Source organism: Phocoena phocoena, chromosome 20 (assembly GCF_963924675.1).
Source record: "Phocoena phocoena chromosome 20, mPhoPho1.1, whole genome shotgun sequence".
Taxonomy (NCBI): domain Eukaryota; kingdom Metazoa; phylum Chordata; class Mammalia; order Artiodactyla; family Phocoenidae; genus Phocoena; species Phocoena phocoena.
In genome coordinates, this window is record NC_089238.1 from 55389791 (window position 1) to 55407882 (window position 18092).

An 18092-nucleotide genomic window follows, 5' to 3' on the forward strand; every position below is an offset into this window, starting at 1 on the left:
AGTTAAAGTAGAAAGTCAGAAACAGAGGAGCCGTGTCTGTTTATTTACGTCTAAGAAGCTGGGGCTGCTCTTCAGGTTTCATTGTACCGAGGAGTTTACTAGTAACCACCTTTTCAGGTTTTTGCCCCTGAGCCGAGTTAAAATTAGCCGTCTCACTTAGGCTGTACGTGATGTTTGCTGATTTAACATTTTGGTATGCCTGACAGCATTCATTACCAGGGTGAGGGGGAAAGCAGTAGCAAGATGCAAAATGCATACCCTCTTATGAATGGCCAGAGTTCCATCAAATATAAAACACATCCTTTTGATGGCAGTAAGATGACAGCAAGCAATACTTAAAAATCTTTCTTAATGAGCATTTTATTCCTTATACAGAATACATTATTTTGAATAATCTAGGTATCTGGAGTTCTCTTAAAATGAGAAGTTAATTGATAGATGAATCACCATTTTGGGCTTTAAAGTGATAACTTCTAGGTTATTTGGGTGAATTTTTTATTATAAATATTAAAATGCTAGTTATGTTTTATTATTATTAAAATGTGTGCATTGCAAGGGAAAGCTGTCAAGGTCAGGAAAGGGGAGTAAAAGCCTTTGAATAGATCATTAAGTTAAGTTTATTTTTAGTCTGTAATGAGAGATACATGGTGTGATGCTTTTAAAAACGTGCATTCTGAGTGTAGTCAGAAGGCATTGTAATTGTATTTCTGTTCCTAAAAATTGCTTCACAAAGGAAGAACCTCCCATTCCTGGGAAATTTTCTCATTCTTTATTTAAAATAAGAAAGAAAAGATTCATTTTAAATGTTTTAAAGCATTCTAGTCATATGACTTTAAATGTGGTTTGATGCGTAGTTTGCCGTGTATGTTAAAATCTAGTTGACCTGCTAAAATCTAATGTTAACGTGCTTTCTGAAACACTGTGAAGGGACTTCCCTGGTGGTCCAGTGGTCAGGCGCTTTCACTGCTGGGGCCTGGGTTCCCTGGTCGGGGAACTAAGACCCTGCAAGCCCCACGGCACGGCCAACAACAACAAAAAAAGAAAAGTAAATTAAAATGATGTAAAAGTAGAGGCTCTTAGTTATTTGTATTAATGGAGAGCGTTGCTACAATTTAATCATTTTTGAGTTGATGCGGTGTGTTCCTCCATTGCCGCGGGGGGACCCCCATTTTATTTTCTTAATTCTATTTTTGATTAGGTCAGTTGTAAAGATGTTTTAATTATCTGAGCAGAAGTGTGGTTCCTTTTAAAATACTTCATTCTTTTGAGCCTGGTTATTGAACCTTAGAAATATACAGTGTAGTTGCTGACAGTTTTCGGTATTTCATGTTGTCAAATAATGCAGTGATAGTCGTCACTCTTGGAATCACACCGAGCTTAGGTAAAGAGGGTTGCTTGGAATTTTTTCTTCTGTCACCTTCTCCTCCTGAGAGGTTTTACTTTATAAAAACGGTAAGGTAGGTTCAGTTTATTGTAGGTCAGATCACTACCACAGACTCCCCCTAAATGGGCACGCTTTTAAGCGTAGGCTCACTTACTTTAAGCGGTATTTAACTGTGTGAAATTCTAGCTCCATTAAAAGATCTGTTGATGTTGGTTATCATAGAATTTGACTTGCATTAGCGTCTAAGTGGTTCTACTGAGAGAATAATTTTTGTGTTTATCATTATATTTATTGACTTTTGGGAAAGAAAGAGGAGGGAACAGCCGTTCAGATAAATTCACTCTTTACTGAGTTCTTAGAGTAATATCAATCTCCACAGCCAGTTTCTGACCCCAGGGCCGTTTATTCTGGATGTCTGCATTTCTGGATCATCTGCCCTGTCGTTAAGTCTGTGCTTAACAGATGCCAAGCAGTTTCTGTATAACCACAAGTGAAACACAAATTAGAAAGACAAATCAGCTGTAAACAAAGAATTAGAATCACATAAAGCCTTTTGAAATGAAACATAGCCAGCTTTCAGTTACCCACAGTCTGTTTACCCATTGCTGTAATGGCTTCTGCTTTTACCTTTTTGGTGGCAAGGCCGTCTTCTTGGTGTCATTTGTCAACATTTTTTTTTTCATTTGCTGTTTTTCTTAAGTGTAAACTCTTACTTAAGAAGGAGATGGAAGGGAAGAGCACTTACACTGAAGCACCAAATGCCTTCCCTAACCTCGCGGGGAGTATGAACCTGCACAAGAGGCCCGCGGGGTCCGTGTTTTCAGTGAGTGGTTTGTGTCTGCGAGGGGATATATGCCATTTTTCAGTAGGAATAACTGAGCTAGGAGGTGAGCAGAAGAAACGTGAAAATCTTAATTCTTATAGCTTGTATTGAAAACAGTTGCAAAACTTGAGGCACGCCCCTGTTGGAGAGTAAGTATGACAAATACCAGAAAAGTAGGAGTGATCTCTCCTTGTGCTCCCTCCATTAGCTCAGGGTCAGAGTTTGAAATGAAACATATCCTTGTGATGAACATTACACTCCCCCTGGGTTTTTACTGAGGATCACTTGTCCTATCCCAAACCTAAATTGTATCAAATGCTTTCAAATCACAAATAGAGCTGTTTTGTATTTTATGTTTTGCATCAGTGTATTTTGTTTTAATGGAGTGTAAATAATGGTGGGCGAGGAGAGAGACTAGGCCAAATGCCCAAATAGAAGGTGTTAAAATTCCAGTGTTAGAGAACTAGGTAAACTGAGGTCGTGGAAAGCTTTAAAAAAATTCTATTCTGTGGGGGAATTGAGGTATCTAGTAATGTCATTTATTATGAATTTTGGTAAAACACACTTAATAGATGATTTTGCACAGTTTTATACCTAAAAATTGTTGCTGGAGAGAGCAACAAAACCACTACAAGTTGGATCTGCTCAGAAAAATGAGTTCCTGGGTCTGTATTTATTGTAAACAAACATATACCCCGATTGAGCTTTCTTTTAGTGGTTTATAAATCACGTTTCTATTCAACACTTTCCCTGTTCTTGGGAAATAATTCTCCAACATTTTGCATTTTCTCTTCAAATTCTCCGAAGCAGCACAGGCAGTGACCATGCAGCAGGCCCTGAGCTGAGGAGGTCCAGCACCTGTTTGCAGAAGTCACACTTGTGGGGTGAGAGTTCAGTCCATGTCTAACTTGATAGGTGTATGTCCTTGCTAATATTTCTGTCATGTCTCTTTTAAAGAACTAAATGGACACTCCTCCACTTACAGAACATAAGTTGATCTATAGCCAACGGGTAGTGGTACGTTTTGGTCACTCTGCTGTCCTCCACCTGATTAGGTAACCAAGATAGCGTGTGTTCTTCCAAAGTGACCTAATGAGGAAAAGAAAAACACTTGGAGAATGTCCTGGACAGTTAGGAAGATGACAGAAAAGCAGGCCAGCAGCATCAGAATGTCAATTACGAGCCAGTTATTGAGCCTTAAGAATCAGTGAAAGTTCTGCAGCTTGCGTTTTCATGGATTTTAAACGGTAATATGACCTAAATGCTAATTTTAGGAAAACAAAATTTGATGCATAAAAATATAAGAATAATCCTAGTTTATATGGACTTAAAAGTTTACAATGCCAGTATTGCCATCGAGTTTACGGATCATTTCATTTGAGTGATTTGTGGTTATGTATGTGGGCTACTATATACGTCAGTGTTTGAGCTGTTACGAAGATGAAGATAATGGTTTCAGTTTCATATCTTTTATGTGATACGCAGTCATTCTGGCATTTTGTGCCGTGTCTATAGCATCATTCCGGGGCAACCCTGCCAACTACTGTGGAAAAGATGGCTTGAGGAGGCCACCTTCCTAAAGTTACTGTCTAAACAGATCTGAGTAGTAAATTATACCAAGAACAATGGATTGAAAAGAAGGCCTCCAGGGGGAAAGTTTGTTACTACAGTCAACTTCTGATAATTTGCCCTAAAAGAAAGTAAAATAGAAAACCAACAGTGATGACTTGGGACCATAGGTCAGATTTAACGGTTCAACCTCAGGAAATACCCCACTCTCTCTCTTCTTTGGCTGCCCTTCAGTGCTCATTGGACTTTAGCAAAATCTAAATGGAAACGGTGATGTTGTTATTATAAAAGGAACTTAATTAAATAGAGCCAACTGTTATACCAAAAAATTAAAAGCAGTATTCATACTCGCTTGTCTGCATTCACGAATATTGACTTCTGAAATATAGCAGTAAGATTCATTTATTTTAGGAGCATTCAGTAACAGGAATGGAGATTGTTTACAGGAATTAGCGTTGTCTTTGCACCGGTGCTGCTTGACTGGGTGGAAGAAGAGGAGCTGTGGACGGCGGACTCCGTCAGACGTTAGCGTCTGGCTCAGTTTGTGGTCATTGAAATTCTTCAGGGAGAGGAACGCTCAATGTACAGTGTGTTATAAAACTGAACATTTAAATTGTGTGGATGTTTGGTTTTTAAGAGAAAATCTTAGGCAATAAGATATTTAATCTTAATTTTTTACAACCTTTCATTCCTTTTGAAATGTGACTTTATTAATAGACTGTATACTCACAAAATATTCAAAACTTAATTTTAAGGAATTGAAGCAAACATTTCTTTTTGGAGAACTGAAAAGTGTTGGTTCTCTGAAACTCTTTTTTAAAATATAAACTTATTTATTTTTGGCTGCGTTGGGTCTTTGTTGCTGCGCGCGGGCTTTCTCTAGTTGCGGCGAGCGGGGGCTGCTCTTCGTCGTGGTGCGCGGGCTTCTCATTGCGGTGGCTTCTCCTGTTGCGGAGCACGGGCTCTAGGCGTGTGGGCTTCAGTAGTTGTGGCTTGTGGGCTGTAGGGCGCAGGCTCAGTAGTTGTGGCACACGGGCCTAGTTGCCCCGCGGCATGTGGGATCTTCCTGGACCAGGGCTCGAACCCACGTCCGCTGCGCTGGCAGGCGCATTCTTAACCACTGCGCCACCAGGGAAGCCCCTTGCTTCCCCTTTAAGAGTGGACTTGGGCTGTCATAAATGATTGTTTTTAGTTTAACAAGATATGCATCCAAAGCACTTTTAACTATGTATAAAGTTATTTTTGAGTCTGTTAAAACAGATGCATGGAAGGGAAGTTTCAGATAGATCTTGCATGCCTGCCCCTGATCATTTTCTTTCTGTTTTCCTTCATTGTCTGTATTGAACAGGAATTGATATTGTCAAGCCACTTCCCCTCCCATCTTCACCCCTGCCCCCAACCCGGGTAGACTTTGCTTCCAGTATCATCAAGAAAATTGAGGTTGCTATTTCATTTCTTTCCCCACCGTAAACTGTGGTGAGTCTGCCCTTCTCTAGCTCCTTCCCTCCTGCGATCCTGGGAGCCCCTTAGTGGCCCCCTTCTTTTGTCTTACTCCTCAGCCAGGCTCCTGGCCAGGGGAGCCTGCACGAGTGGTCTCCACTTTGCTTTCCTCCTTGAGGCCCTCGAACGTGCTTCTGCTTCCACTACTGATTCCAGCTGCCCTATCCTTCTAGATCACCGTTACGGATTCTCCTTAGCCTGTCACTTGGACATGGGTGGTGCTTAGGGTTCCGCTTCTGACCCACTGCTGTCAGAATGTACAGTTCAGGCCCCGAGCTGCAGGGTTTTGTGTGTGTGTGTGTGTGTGTGTGTGTGTGTGTGTGTGTGTGTTTGTAGATATGTTACGGGCTGGTCTGTGAGTGTCAGTGTACTGTTTACTGGTGTCTTCCGTGTACCTTTTTATCTGAGCCTCTAAAACTCTTAAAACTGAACTCCTTATTTCATCCCTGCCCAAAGCAGGAAAGAACCCGCTTGTCCTGTTGCATCTCTCCTCTGGGTGGAAGGCACCATCACCCCAAGCTGGAGACGTTCTCCTGGTACCATTTGCTGTCACAGGCCCCTGGCCACCTCAGGTTTCTCCAGTTCTTGGATAGGGCAGGGCATCCCCGCCACTGCCTCCACCCAGCTTAGCCTGCACTGTGTGGTCCCTTCTTCACTGGTCTGCAGGCCCTGCTATAGCAGGGCCACCGCTCAGTCATCTCTGCACCTGCAGGTCCTGGTGCCCAGGCAAAGCTTAGCCAGCTGCAGCATGTCATTTATCAGAGGTCCTTGTGTTAGGAAGGCAGTTGGTTTTGAGTTGTGTGGTTATGTGAAAGCTTAATATTGTTTTTAGATATAAAAGTACTACGGCAGAGATTCACAGGTGTCTTGATGGAGCGTTCATTGCGGACTGATGTGTGTTTGAAAATGCACAGGTGTTTTGCAGAGTAACTGTACGAAGTAATTGCCGTTCTTTGACACACATTGGAAATTATGGGCTGTCATGATAAAATGGCTCAAAGACGGATGTGAAAATCCCCGGGGAGAAGAAGATCTTCAGCTTGTGGGGAAAAGTTAGTATCAGAAACCTTAGAGTAAAGGATCTTAAAGTAGAGTCCATTGTCTCCTGAGAGCAAAGAGCCCGGCTTCTGGGACCCAGGCTCGTATGTCAGCTCAGTCATGCGCCCTGCACCAGTTCCCTAACCCCTCTGGACCTAAGTTTTGTCACCTGTGAAATGAGGAGGATAACGGTGTCTCTTTGACAGGGTTGTTAGGTCGATTATGAATAATACAGATGGAGCTCCTAGCAGTGTCTGTGCTGGGTGTCAGTCACGTGGGCGTGTGGTTCAGTTCTGTATCTGATCTGTTCCTCCGTGAAGGCCCAGCGCTGTGCCCCGTAGTGAGAGAGACCAGAGGACCTTGGCAAGCTTAGTCTAACTGAGCAGATTCCATGGGTTCTCTTGGGTCGCTTATGTTTCACTTTTTAATAAATGGGGAAATTATTCTCTGTGCTTCCTCAGTTAGAGGCGAGAGGGCATTTACCCTCACAGGAGAGAGGGAGGGAGTGTGTGTGTTGACATTAGAATCTTGCAAATTAATTTCTTCATTTAATTCTTAAGTCTGGCATCTGCCAGTGCAACTGTGTTTCTAGGAAAAAAAGGCTTCTTTTGTTTGAGTGATGCTTTGGGTGGTGGGTGCTGATATCAAATGCGTGCTCCCTAGTGCACAGTCTAAAAGTTACGGGTGGGGCTGTGTCGTGTGGCCGCAAGTCATGGATTTGGGTACCGACTGTGCTGCCTGGCTCCTGTGAGGTCACAGGCAGGCGAGTTAACCTTGAGCCTCTGTTTCCTTTTGTTGAAAGCGGGATGGTTGGTGGTACTCTGGGATCCCTGAGGATTAAACGCAGTGAGTTAACGTTGTAAGTTGTAATGCACTTGCCAAGAGTAGAAGGTAGCCAAACATTGTGGCTGTCACTGTTAGAGGATTCGTAGGGGACGTGGGGAGACCTTGTTATAACATTTCTAAAAAGAAAAAGGGCCAGTTACTTACCAATATTTAAAGCATTCTTTTGTAAAGATGGCATTTACAGCTATTTTAAGACTATGGGGAAGAGTGATGTCAAAAGGTGAATCTGAGGATAACGAAGCTTATTTCTAAATGGAATAAGGGATTTTAGTATTCCGAGTGGGACTTCTGATGGAAATACAGTTCAGTTAGTAGAAGATAATTGTCCCCAAAAGAGGGATCATCACTTGCTGAAGAGTCACCGAACACCCACTGTGATGTGCTGGGCATCCAGACGTGAACGAGACGGGTCCTGCACGGAAACACCTTTCTGGATGGTGTCTGATTGAGGAGGCCTGCCCGGCTGTCAGTGTTAAAAGAGCCTGTATCTTTTAAGTCTGTTCCCGAATACGGTTACATCGTTTTTTAAGCCCTTTCTGTTTCTTATTAAGATAGTCCTTGTGCTCCCTGGTGATATTATCACAGGAAGATAAATAAATGTCATCAGTGTTTGGAGGGAAATAGTTTTGAAAATTTTAATCATTAAATAATTATGTGATGTTGAACGGAACGAAGCTGTAACAGCCTGCCTTCGCTTTGGGTGTGACGTGTGCTCTGTTGGAGAGGCCCCCCTCCCAGGGCAGAGCGTGAGGGTTGTTCGCGAGATGCCGTTAACGTCTTCACTGTGCTTCCCTCTTTCAGAGTTACTGGAGAACGTAACCCTGATTCATAAGCCGGTGTCGTTGCAACCCCGCGGGCTGGTCAATAAAGGAAACTGGTGCTACATTAACGCTGTATCCTTCTCAGGCTGTCCCCAGGGCTGGCTTTCTGCAGCTTCCTCTTCCTTGGGCACGTTCGACTTAGTTCCGCTTCTCTGGGCTGTCTCCCCCACATTTTGAATCCAAAACCTCGGTTTCTTACTGCTTATTAACTGGGCTCTTCGTGACCAAACAGAGAGAGATGATTTGTTGACCTGTGACGGACAGAATCAGGCAAGTTTCTCATTAAAATGGTCCGGAATAACAGGGCAGAGTGACCACTTAAACTGGAAATCCTTTGTTAATCGATTTGATTATCTTGGTTGAATCCCGTTCTTATTTATAAACGACTTGGATATCACAGGGCAGTTATCCCCAGGATTCTTCGGTTTATTCCCTTTGTGTTTACATACCTAAGTCGTTCAGTGTCCTTGGCTTGCTTAGTTTTATATGCTCTTGTGTTTTACATGCCTTTCCACAGTTTGGAGCATCGGTTTTATTTCCTTTACGCTTCCTTACTGCCATCATTTAGACACTGCAGGCACTGGTTGCTTGCCCTCCGATGTATCACCTGATGAAGTTCATTCCTCTGTATTCAAAAGTGCAAAGGCCTTGTACGTCCACACCCATGATAGATAGCTTGTAAGTAAGCTGCTGAAAATGTGTTGAGGGGTGGGCTTTCCCCCTCTGATAATTAGATTCAAACGGCAAAGTTCTTGATCTCCTGCAAATGAATCCTGTAATTCTATTTTTTTTTTAAATGTGCTGTTCATGATTTTCTATGGAAGTTAACCAGAAATGGAATTGGAACATGGTTTAGCTGTGTCCTTTAGATTCAGTTGAATAAATTTCAGTGTTTACCAAATTATATCATTTGAAATATACCAAAAACTTATGTAGAAAAGATTTACGAGCTCAGTAGCTATTACAGCATTGGTTATCTAAAGTTTGCTGTCTTCATACTAGATAACATTCTACTTAGCCATCAAGGCTTTTTAGTAATAGTATGTCTTTTAAAAAGCAAGTACTAAACATGTTTTCCCCCCGTGTCTAGTGTTCGGCTAATGAATGAGTTTACTAATATGCCAGTACCTCCAAAGCCCAGACAAGGTGAGTAAAAGCGAGGGTTCCGATGCCATTACATTTTGGGAGGTGTGAAGTCAGGTGACTGAGTTTGAGGAATTCAGGCTTGCTGGAGAGAAAATGTCTCTTTACATGCAGGTTGCTACACCTATACTATTCTCAGCATTGGGCGGGTGTTGGGGAGAAGTTTTGATGATTATGCCTTTTGTCATGTTAAGACTTCTTCAGTTGTAAAGATCTGCGTCCTGTTTCCGTTGCAGCTCCTGGGGATAAAGCCGTGAGGGACGTCCGCCCGGGAGCTGCCTTTGAGCCCACGTACATTTATAGACTGCTGACAGTTATCAAGTCGAGCCTGTCCGAAAAGGTTGGGGCTGCCGCTGCGTAGCCAGCGTGACGCTTGTGCCTTACCTGTTGCGTATTCAGTGCTTGCCCTCTGCTTGCACTCTGGCGATTAAGTGGGTGTTCAGTGGATCTAGGCTTGCTCTGGAGTCAGTTGCTAGGATGAATTAGAGTATGGGATGATAATGACGGTAATCAGAGAAAGCTCGTGTCATTTACTGTGACCAACCACTGCTGTAAGTTCGTTCCATCCGTTAACTTACTTAACCCTGTGAATAAAGTGTGATTAATGTCTGCTTGTTCCATTTGAGAAAAGGGAAGTCACTGTCCAAGGTCACAGCTAAGAAGTGGCGGAGCCTGGCAGCGGAGTTAGCTCCTTCACTTCCACACGGACTGCCCTGCAGCAGGGACGGGGGCATTCAGGAGTGCTGCATCTTCTCCACGCTCCCTCGGGGCCGTCATTTTTAATCATACACTTTGCTGCTGAAGGCATGGGGCCAAGGGCCACGGAGGTCTTGTAAAGGGCCCTGACGGCGTTCAGGGTAAATCAAGGGCAGCCTTTGCACAGTTAACCGGAGCGTTTCTTTCCTCCCCGGCAGAGTTCGTGATGAGTCAGTACAAGCAGTTGAAATGATGCTAGAAAATAGGAAATATTCAAGAAAATTGTGTTAAAACTGACTAAAGTAGTATTGTTTGCAGCCCCTTTGTTTCGAAGAAGAGGGAATACTCAGGGCACTGCAGCAGCATACCACCAGGGGCTCTTCATGTGCCCATGGCGTAGCCTTTGCTGTTAAGCTCAGGATTTGGGGGTGTTGCTAGTGTTAGGAAGGCGGGCATGGAGTAAACGGTGCCCTCTGCTTCAAGAGCGCCTCGTCCAGTAGGGGAGTTAGTCCTTGAAGTACTAAGCCAGGGGCGGGCCCCCAGCTCAGGGGGAGCAGAGGTAAAGCTCCGGGTGCTTCTTGTGGCTGAGCAGCGCTGAGATCCTGCAGCTTTCGAAGTTACATTACTTGTGGCTTGTTGGGGTCTGCAGGACCACCCTCAGGGTTGAGGATTCGCTAGAAGGTCTCACGGGACTCAGGAGCTGTTACCCTCAGTTCGGATTCAGTACAGCCCAAGGACACAAAGCAAAATCAGCAGAGTGAAGACTCGGGCAGCGTCTGCAGGAAACCTCGAGACTCCTCTCCGGGTGTAGTCACACAGGACGCACTCAGTTCCTCCCACATCAGACTGTGGCAGCTGTGTGGCTTGTGGTCCACCAGCTCGGTGTCCTAGGGTTTTGCTAGGGGCTGGTCACATAGGCACCCTACCCTCTGCCTCGCACAGACTCCAGTCCAGACTCCTGGGGGGAAAGCCAGTGCTCAGCACAAACCACACTGTTGGCACAATTTGGCACGCTCCCTTTTCAGTTCTTGGAATGGTGGGAGCCCTCCTAAATCCAAGTTCCCAGATGCCGGCCAAGGACCAACCCAGCAAGCAGGCCTTTCCCAGCACTGTTAACTCTTTTCTGCGTCTTGGGCTGTGCCAGCCTCTGCCCTTTCCCACAGACACACTCACACCAGACAGCCCCGTCCACAGCTATAGTTCCATTGGAGCAAACAGATCTACTCAGAGACCGCAAGCAGAAGAATTTGCAGATCCTTGGAACACTCACGCCGTTATGCTCCAAAGAATGAAATATGAACCAATCATGATAAGTTATATAATCAGATGAAACCAATGTAAGATTATACAACGAGTGTGTGACCATATTGTGTGATTCATCTGCGAATGGTTGTGCTGGTGTGTGTTTGTAAAGCAGGCAGCTAAGTCTTTAAATCCATAGAGTTTTCCACGTATAATTTGGGTCCTTTCTCCTATGGTTGCCCATCATCGAAAATAAAAGGAGACATACAGGGATGCTAATTTTACAACTTGCAGTGTGAATGGTAACCCCCGGGGTTGTGCATTCTACTTCATTTAAACAAAAAAGCAACTTATAAAATAACTTTTTTATTATAAAGGTAACGTATACTTATTGTAGAAAATTTCGAAAATACAGAAAAGCAAGATTAAAAAGAAATCCCTGTTCTATTGCTTAGAGATATTTAATCCTCCCCCGCTCACACACCCAATCTTCCCCACTTCACACATCTTAACCGTCCAAAGAAAAATTCATGTGATTTTTGGGAAACACTTTATGTTAAATCTTACTGAAAATTTAAGAGAAGGCATAGTTTGTATATGCAGGTAACACATTCCGTGCAGGGTTGAAGAGTAATTGGTTAAGATTAACGTGACCCTGTTTGACCTTCTCAGGGTCGACAAGAAGATGCTGAGGAGTACTTAGGCTTCATTCTAAATGGACTTCACGAGGAAATGCTGAACCTGAAGAAACTTCTCTCACCAGATAATGAAAGTAGGTTATGGTGTGCTTGCTACAGAATTGGGTAGAACATTTTCTTACGAATTCTTCTTAAACAAATGCTATATATGTGCTCATATAGTAAGCCGCCTTTCCCCCCAACAGTCATTCGCCCTTCAAAAATCACTTATTTCCTCATTAAGATAACTGGTTACTTTTGCTTATTGTGTACCAGTGAGAATGTTGTGTTTGTGTATTTCAAATACATAAATGTATTTCCAGAACCTCTGCTTTTTCCCCTTCAATTTGTAATTAGGAAAATGATTACACAGAGAGAAAAACTGAAGGAATAGGTCAGTTACCTGCATAACCACTGGATTCCACAGTTGCTACCGTGTCGTCCTTATTGATCTCTCTTTCCACTTCCCCAGCCCCCCATGACATTTTTCCCCAAGGGATTCAAAATCAAGTTGCAGATGGCAGTTTAGTTCACCCGAAATGGTAAAGCGTGGGTCTCCTGAGTTAGGGGTGGCTCTCCCTCGTGACCCGAGTTCCTTCGCAAATGATGGAGTCCGACTGCAGTTACACAGTAGTCGGCTTCCCCGTCCCACCCGAGTTCTCCTCTAGGTGTCCCACGGCATCTTCTGTCGCCGGTCACACCAGCAGGGAGATGCTATAGCATTGCACACATTGCTTTTGTCCTCAGTGTAGAATACACCCTGATCTCACTTTAAAGCTCCAGTGGACAAATCTGTGTAGGTGGTTTATGTAGAACTTTTATTTTTTGCTCTTTGTGTAAATAGTAGCCTAAGCAGAGTCTGCTTTTCAGAACTTACTGTTTCCAATGGACCCAGAAGCCACTCAGTGAACGAAGACGAGCAAGAAGAAGCAGGCGAAGGAAGTGAGGACGAATGGGAGCAAGTGGGCCCCCGAAACAAGACTTCGGTCACTCGCCAGGCGGATTTTGTTCAGACCCCCATCACTGGCATTTTTGGTGGCCACATCAGGTTTTAAGCTTTTCTGGAATAATTTAGCATTTGCCTTTTTCAGGGTTTTGCCATTTTGCTGGAGGGGGGAGGTGTAAGATTTGTCCTAAGAAATTTGGGACTGGGTGGTTTGCCTTTGCTCCCTGTGCCCGCTCTGTTCTTGGACTTGCTGACGCTCGTCCTGCTGGCCCCACGGCTCTCACACGACCCACGGCGGCTTCCTGCAGAGGGCGCTGCCCCCGCCTGTCTGCCAGGGGCTCCCCACCCCTCAGTGACACTGACATTCCCTCCGTCCAGCTGCTCACAGCCGGGTAGGAAGAGAAAGACAAGTTAATGGAAATACATGTTTTGTTAAGAGAAGAAATTCATGTATCTGATTGGAGGAATTGTAGGCACGGGAGCCAGGTGAGCTCGGAAGCTTAGAGAGTGCAGAGGGAGATGCTTTTACACAGAGGAGGACGTGTGGCCTTCTGGAGTACCTGGGCACCTCCCCTGCCCCAGTTCCCTCAAACTAGCTGCCCTTTGCTCATTCATGGAGTCCTAGAAAGTTTTTGTTTTTTTTTTAACCCACATTTGTTTATTTAATAATTTTGGCTGTGTTGGGTCTTCGTTTCTGTGCGAGGGCTTTCTCTAGTTGTGGGAAGCAGGGGCCACTCTTCATTGTGGTGCACGGGCCTCTCACTGTCGCGGCCTCTCTTGTTGCGGAGCACAGGCTCCAGACGCGCAGGCTCAGTAGTTGTGGCTCACGGGCCTAGTTGCTCCGTGGCAATGTGGGATCTTCCCAGACCAGGGCTCGAACCCGTGTCCCCTGCATTAGCAGGCAGATTCTCAACCACTGCGCCACCAGGGAAGCCCTAGAAGGTTTTTACTTATTTACGTTAGAGCCGTTCAGTACCACTGTTATGTGGAATTCAGTAGAACTTGCACTGACTCCGAGGACCTCCTTACTCATCCAGAGTCTGAAAGGACCGCATTATAGCATGATTTCCTTCTGAAGACCTTACAGCTTCACCTACAGGAGTGTGTTTTTGGTTTTTTTAGTGAGCCTCAGCCTTTCGTCATCCCAGAACAAGAAGTAACACCCTTTTCAAGGCATCGAAAGTCAGTTCAGTCTCTGTGCTCTAAAACAGTTTAGGTTGAGCCCCTTGCAACAGGCTAATGAGATCCTCAGACATGTGCCCGACCCCCTCCCAAGCTGGTCACACGACACTGAACATGTCATTTCTATGCCCTTGCTGTGAGCTAGACTTTGCAGGCCCCTTTCTGTTGTGGAGTCCCGTGTCAGCCTCCCGACACCCAGCCCCACCACTATGGCTGCAGCTTGTTTTCGCCAGATGCAGATCCTCGGGAAGGGCCCTTTTGGGAGAGGAAAGCGGGGCTCCAGTTTGGCGACCAGCAGTGAGAGGAGGCTGTCTGCGCCCTGAGCTCTTCGTTAGCCGAGCAGCCGGGTGCTGTCCCCCTCGGGGTGCTCACTGAGGGTGGGCGAGAAACGAGGGCTCTGTGTGTGTGGGATGGCACAGCAACCGGATTGCAAGGCCACGAAGATCCCAGATGTGTTTGAGAATAAGCAGTGGGAAAAGCCAGAATCCACTTTGGAGAAATTTCTAGCTTGCCCCAGATGACTCTTCATGGCCCTGTAGCCTCAGCCTCTGTAGGCTCTTTGCATTGAAATTGGGTGTTGATTTTTTTTTTTTTTAAACTATAAAGCAAAGATACAGAACTACTCCTTGTAACTTAGGAGCTGCTTTTGTGTGTGTAGTGGGCACCATTAAGCATGATTCTTAATGGTGTGTGGCCTGCGGGATCTTAGTTCCCCGACCAGGGATCGAGCCCAGGCCCCTAGCAGTGGACGCATGGAATCCTAATCACTGGACCACCAGGGAACTCCCAAGCATTATTCTTTATTCAGACCAACGGAAAGGTTTTCTCCTAAAATTCACGCTCTTTTTTTTTTTTCTTTTTTGCGGTACGCGGGCCTCTCACTGTTGTGGCCTCTCCCGTTGCGGAGCACAGGCTCCGGACGCGCAGGCTCAGCGGCCATGGCTCACGGGCCCAGCCGCTCTGCGGCATGTGGGATCTTCCCGGACCGGGGCACGAACCCGCGTTCCCTGCATCGGCAGGCGGACTCTCAACCACTGCGTCACCAGGGAAGCCCAAATTCATGCTCTTTTGGTGCTTTTCCAGTTACCCCAGAAAGACCAGCACCTTTCTCCACCTTGTCCACCCTTTTGGTAAAGTCCAGGCCCATTACTGCTGTTCCTACTATTTTCCCACTATTCCTCTCCGGAACCAAGGGAACGGCCGCCCCCTCAAGGCTTCCTCCTCACAGGGAGCCTGGAGGTGCTTCCTGTGCTGTGTGTCGGGAAAGCAGTGTGTGAGACGGAAAGCTGGCAAGAGAGCCGCTCACCTGCCCTTCGCAGCAGTCGGACTACCTGTCCACCCCTTTTATTCGTGTATAAACTGGGGCACTCAGGCTGCAGAGAGACAGTCCTACGTTGAACTCCTGGAACATCTCCTTGCTGAGGCTACGTGAGACGTGGGCCCAACACAAATTTTTACTCAGAAAGACTTGGACAAAGAAAAGTGAGATGAAAACCCAGCTAAGGAAGCAAGGCTCGGCTGGCAGCCTCCTCCTTGAGGGTGGTGGCCACTTTCCTGTCGCACACACCCTGCTCCCCTTCCTTTGAAAAGTCATTTTCATAGGGGAAATGCTATCCAAATCATTCTGTCTACCTCGGGCTTTCCTCTTTTTTATTACAACAGGCTGTGACGCCTGAGAGGATAAAAAGTGTCAGCATTTTGACTCTGGGAAGATTGTCTCCTTTGCTAATCTGTGCATTAAATAAAGTGGAGGGGAGGCATTTGGAAGGTGAAATAGGTCTTCTTCCAGAGCTATTGAGCTGGGAAAATTTTCAGCTGGTGGATTGAGTTGCTAGAAATTCTTTCGAGGTGGTATTGAGTGGAATTATTTTAAAATTCTTCAGTGTGTTTTTAGCATTTCTCTTCTCTCTGGTCTTCTGGCAGTGATACTGAATAATCTCGCTTGCAGTGTTTGTTCCTCTTGTCCTGCTGCGTAACCTCACGGAGAGTGGGAAGGCGAGCTCTTAGATGCGGTGTGTTTTCCACTTTCAGGTCTGTGGTTTACCAGCAGAGTTCAAAAGAATCTGCCACCCTGCAGCCATTCTTCACGCTGCAGCTGGATATCCAGTCGGACAAGATACGCACCGTCCAGGATGCGTTGGAAAGCCTGGTGGCAAGAGAGTCTGTCCAGGGTTATACCACCAAAACCAAACAAGAGGTACGTTCACAGTTGGTCTTGGACCTTTATCCAGGGGCCCTCTGGGGTGGGCGAAAGAGCACAGACTCTGGAATGAGGAGAAGTGGGTTTCAGCTCTGCCTCTCAAATCGGTTGCTTACCTTTTTTTTTTGGACTGAAAGCTTCCACATTCTGAGAATGAAATGGTTGAAATAGATGATCCTCCCAACTTCCCTTGGCTCTAAGTCATGAAACGCAGGTGGCGATCTTTGGGGCTATTTATTCTGAGCGGCGTTTCATCTGCCGGCCATCCAGTCATGGCACTGTAGAATGAATACCATGTCTGACAAAGGCCGGCAGCTCATTCACATTCCTGACACCATAGAGCACAGTTTCATGAGATAGTTAGGATATAAAAGATGTTCTAATCTGGTTTGCATTTGATTGCAGAACTTCAAGGACGTTGAAAAATAGAAAGTAATTGTTCTGGTGCCTGTTACTCTTTGATTTGATCTGAGAAAGAGATAAAAGTCTTGAGTCTTTCAGCGTTCAGGAGTCAAGAGGAAGCATGTCAGCTCCGTCGAGAGAGGCGATAATTCTCCGCTCTCTGAGGGCTTGTTAGCTGCTGGCCGTCCAGATGCGCCAGTTAGGCCCGACTTCTCGTCTGCAGTAGAGCGTGCCTTCTCCGTTTTGTATCCTAGGTCGTGGCTGTGCATTCATAGAGGTGTGTTGGGGAGATGAATGTAGACTGGCTAGGGCAGTGCCTTTCTGAACACTTCAGAGTGTTCCTGTGAGGTCTGATTTCAGTAGCCGTATGTGATGGCTACAGGGTGAGCCAGCACGGCCCAGCGTAGGAAACCTGCCAGCACCTCGTGGGGCCAAGGGCCCTGCCCTTGCCTCGCAGCTCGGGCTCCATCCACGTGAAGAGGAGCAGAGGCGGGGTGTGGAGAGCTTCCGTCCGTCTGCTGTGGGTTGGTCAAGCCAACCTCTCGGGGCATCTGCAGAAGTTAGGCCTAGTTCTCCCCCATGTTTTCTAATTGCTTCTCGTGGACAATTTTGTTCAAAAAGTAAAAGTGGTAGGAGCCGGAAGAGAATCCCGGCAGTTTTTCCTTAGTGAAACGGTGGAACTTAACGGGAGAGAGAGAGTGGGTACTTGTTCTCGGGAGGCCGGGTCACGTACTGGCTGTGGGACTGTCCACCTGCTCGTCTGGGGCAGCCATGACTCCAGAGGTGGACTCGCCATCCTGGCCCCTCCCCACTGGAGCCACTGATCCTGCTGGGGAGGGGGGCACCCTTTCCGTGCGCTCCCAGGGGATATGTCTGTTTTCCTCGTTTGCCCCTGCTGCAGTTGAACTGCCGTTTGGGCAGAGGTGGGTGGGGCGTGATGACTGAGGCGGCGGTGGCTGTGGTTGTTGGCCCGGGGTCAGAGGAGGGTGAGGGAAAGGTGATGGATTCTAGGTGGCAGGTTTGCAGGAAGGAGTCACGGAAGAAGTGGCATCTCGGTGGAGCCTTGAAGACGGCAGAGAAGGCTGCTGGCCGTTCTCGCTCCATGGCTGTGGAAGCAGGTATCTGAAGAACGAGCTTGTACAGCGTGTCTGTGAAGAGCAAGTAACACATTTTCAGGAATGTGATTTTTTAATTTACTTTTCAAAGTACCTACTTGAATTTTATTAGGTTTTTAGGTCAAAAGTTGTTTTTCTGTGGGAACACAGGAAGATTGTGGGAAAATATGATTATACAAAATACTCGCTAAATAAAAAGGTCTGGGTTTGTTGGGTGTTAGAAAGTGTGGCTCAGTTTCTCTGGAAACCCGGAACACTCAGTTGAGGATTTGAGATTAGCCCCTTAACGAACAGAATCGCGCGTCACTAGCACTGAGAAACCATCCCAGAGGTACTTTAGTGTGACTATCATTTTACAAGTGAGGAAGCTGGAGTCTTGCATCGTCATTGCTGGTTTTGACTGTGGAACTGGAGTCATGCTTTTCTTCATTCACAATTCTTGTTGGATGTGAGACACTGGACTGCAGAGACTCAATGGGAGTGTCGAGGTGATCGGGCCATTTCCATG

At 45.9% G+C, this 18092-nt stretch overlaps 1 protein-coding gene across 1 annotated transcript in view; it reads left to right on the forward strand.

Moving 5' to 3' along the window:
• The window catches only part of USP10 (ubiquitin specific peptidase 10), a 67359-nt gene that overhangs the window by 42776 nt on the left and 6491 nt on the right, over positions 1–18092 (forward strand). The window contains exons 5-11 of the mRNA XM_065898796.1: positions 7962–8053; positions 8550–8659; positions 9072–9127; positions 9361–9464; positions 11735–11834; positions 12610–12787; positions 15899–16064. Coding sequence (XP_065754868.1) covers positions 7962–8053; positions 8550–8659; positions 9072–9127; positions 9361–9464; positions 11735–11834; positions 12610–12787; positions 15899–16064 — 806 coding nt within the window. The remainder of the gene's footprint in view (positions 1–7961; positions 8054–8549; positions 8660–9071; positions 9128–9360; positions 9465–11734; positions 11835–12609; positions 12788–15898; positions 16065–18092) is intronic.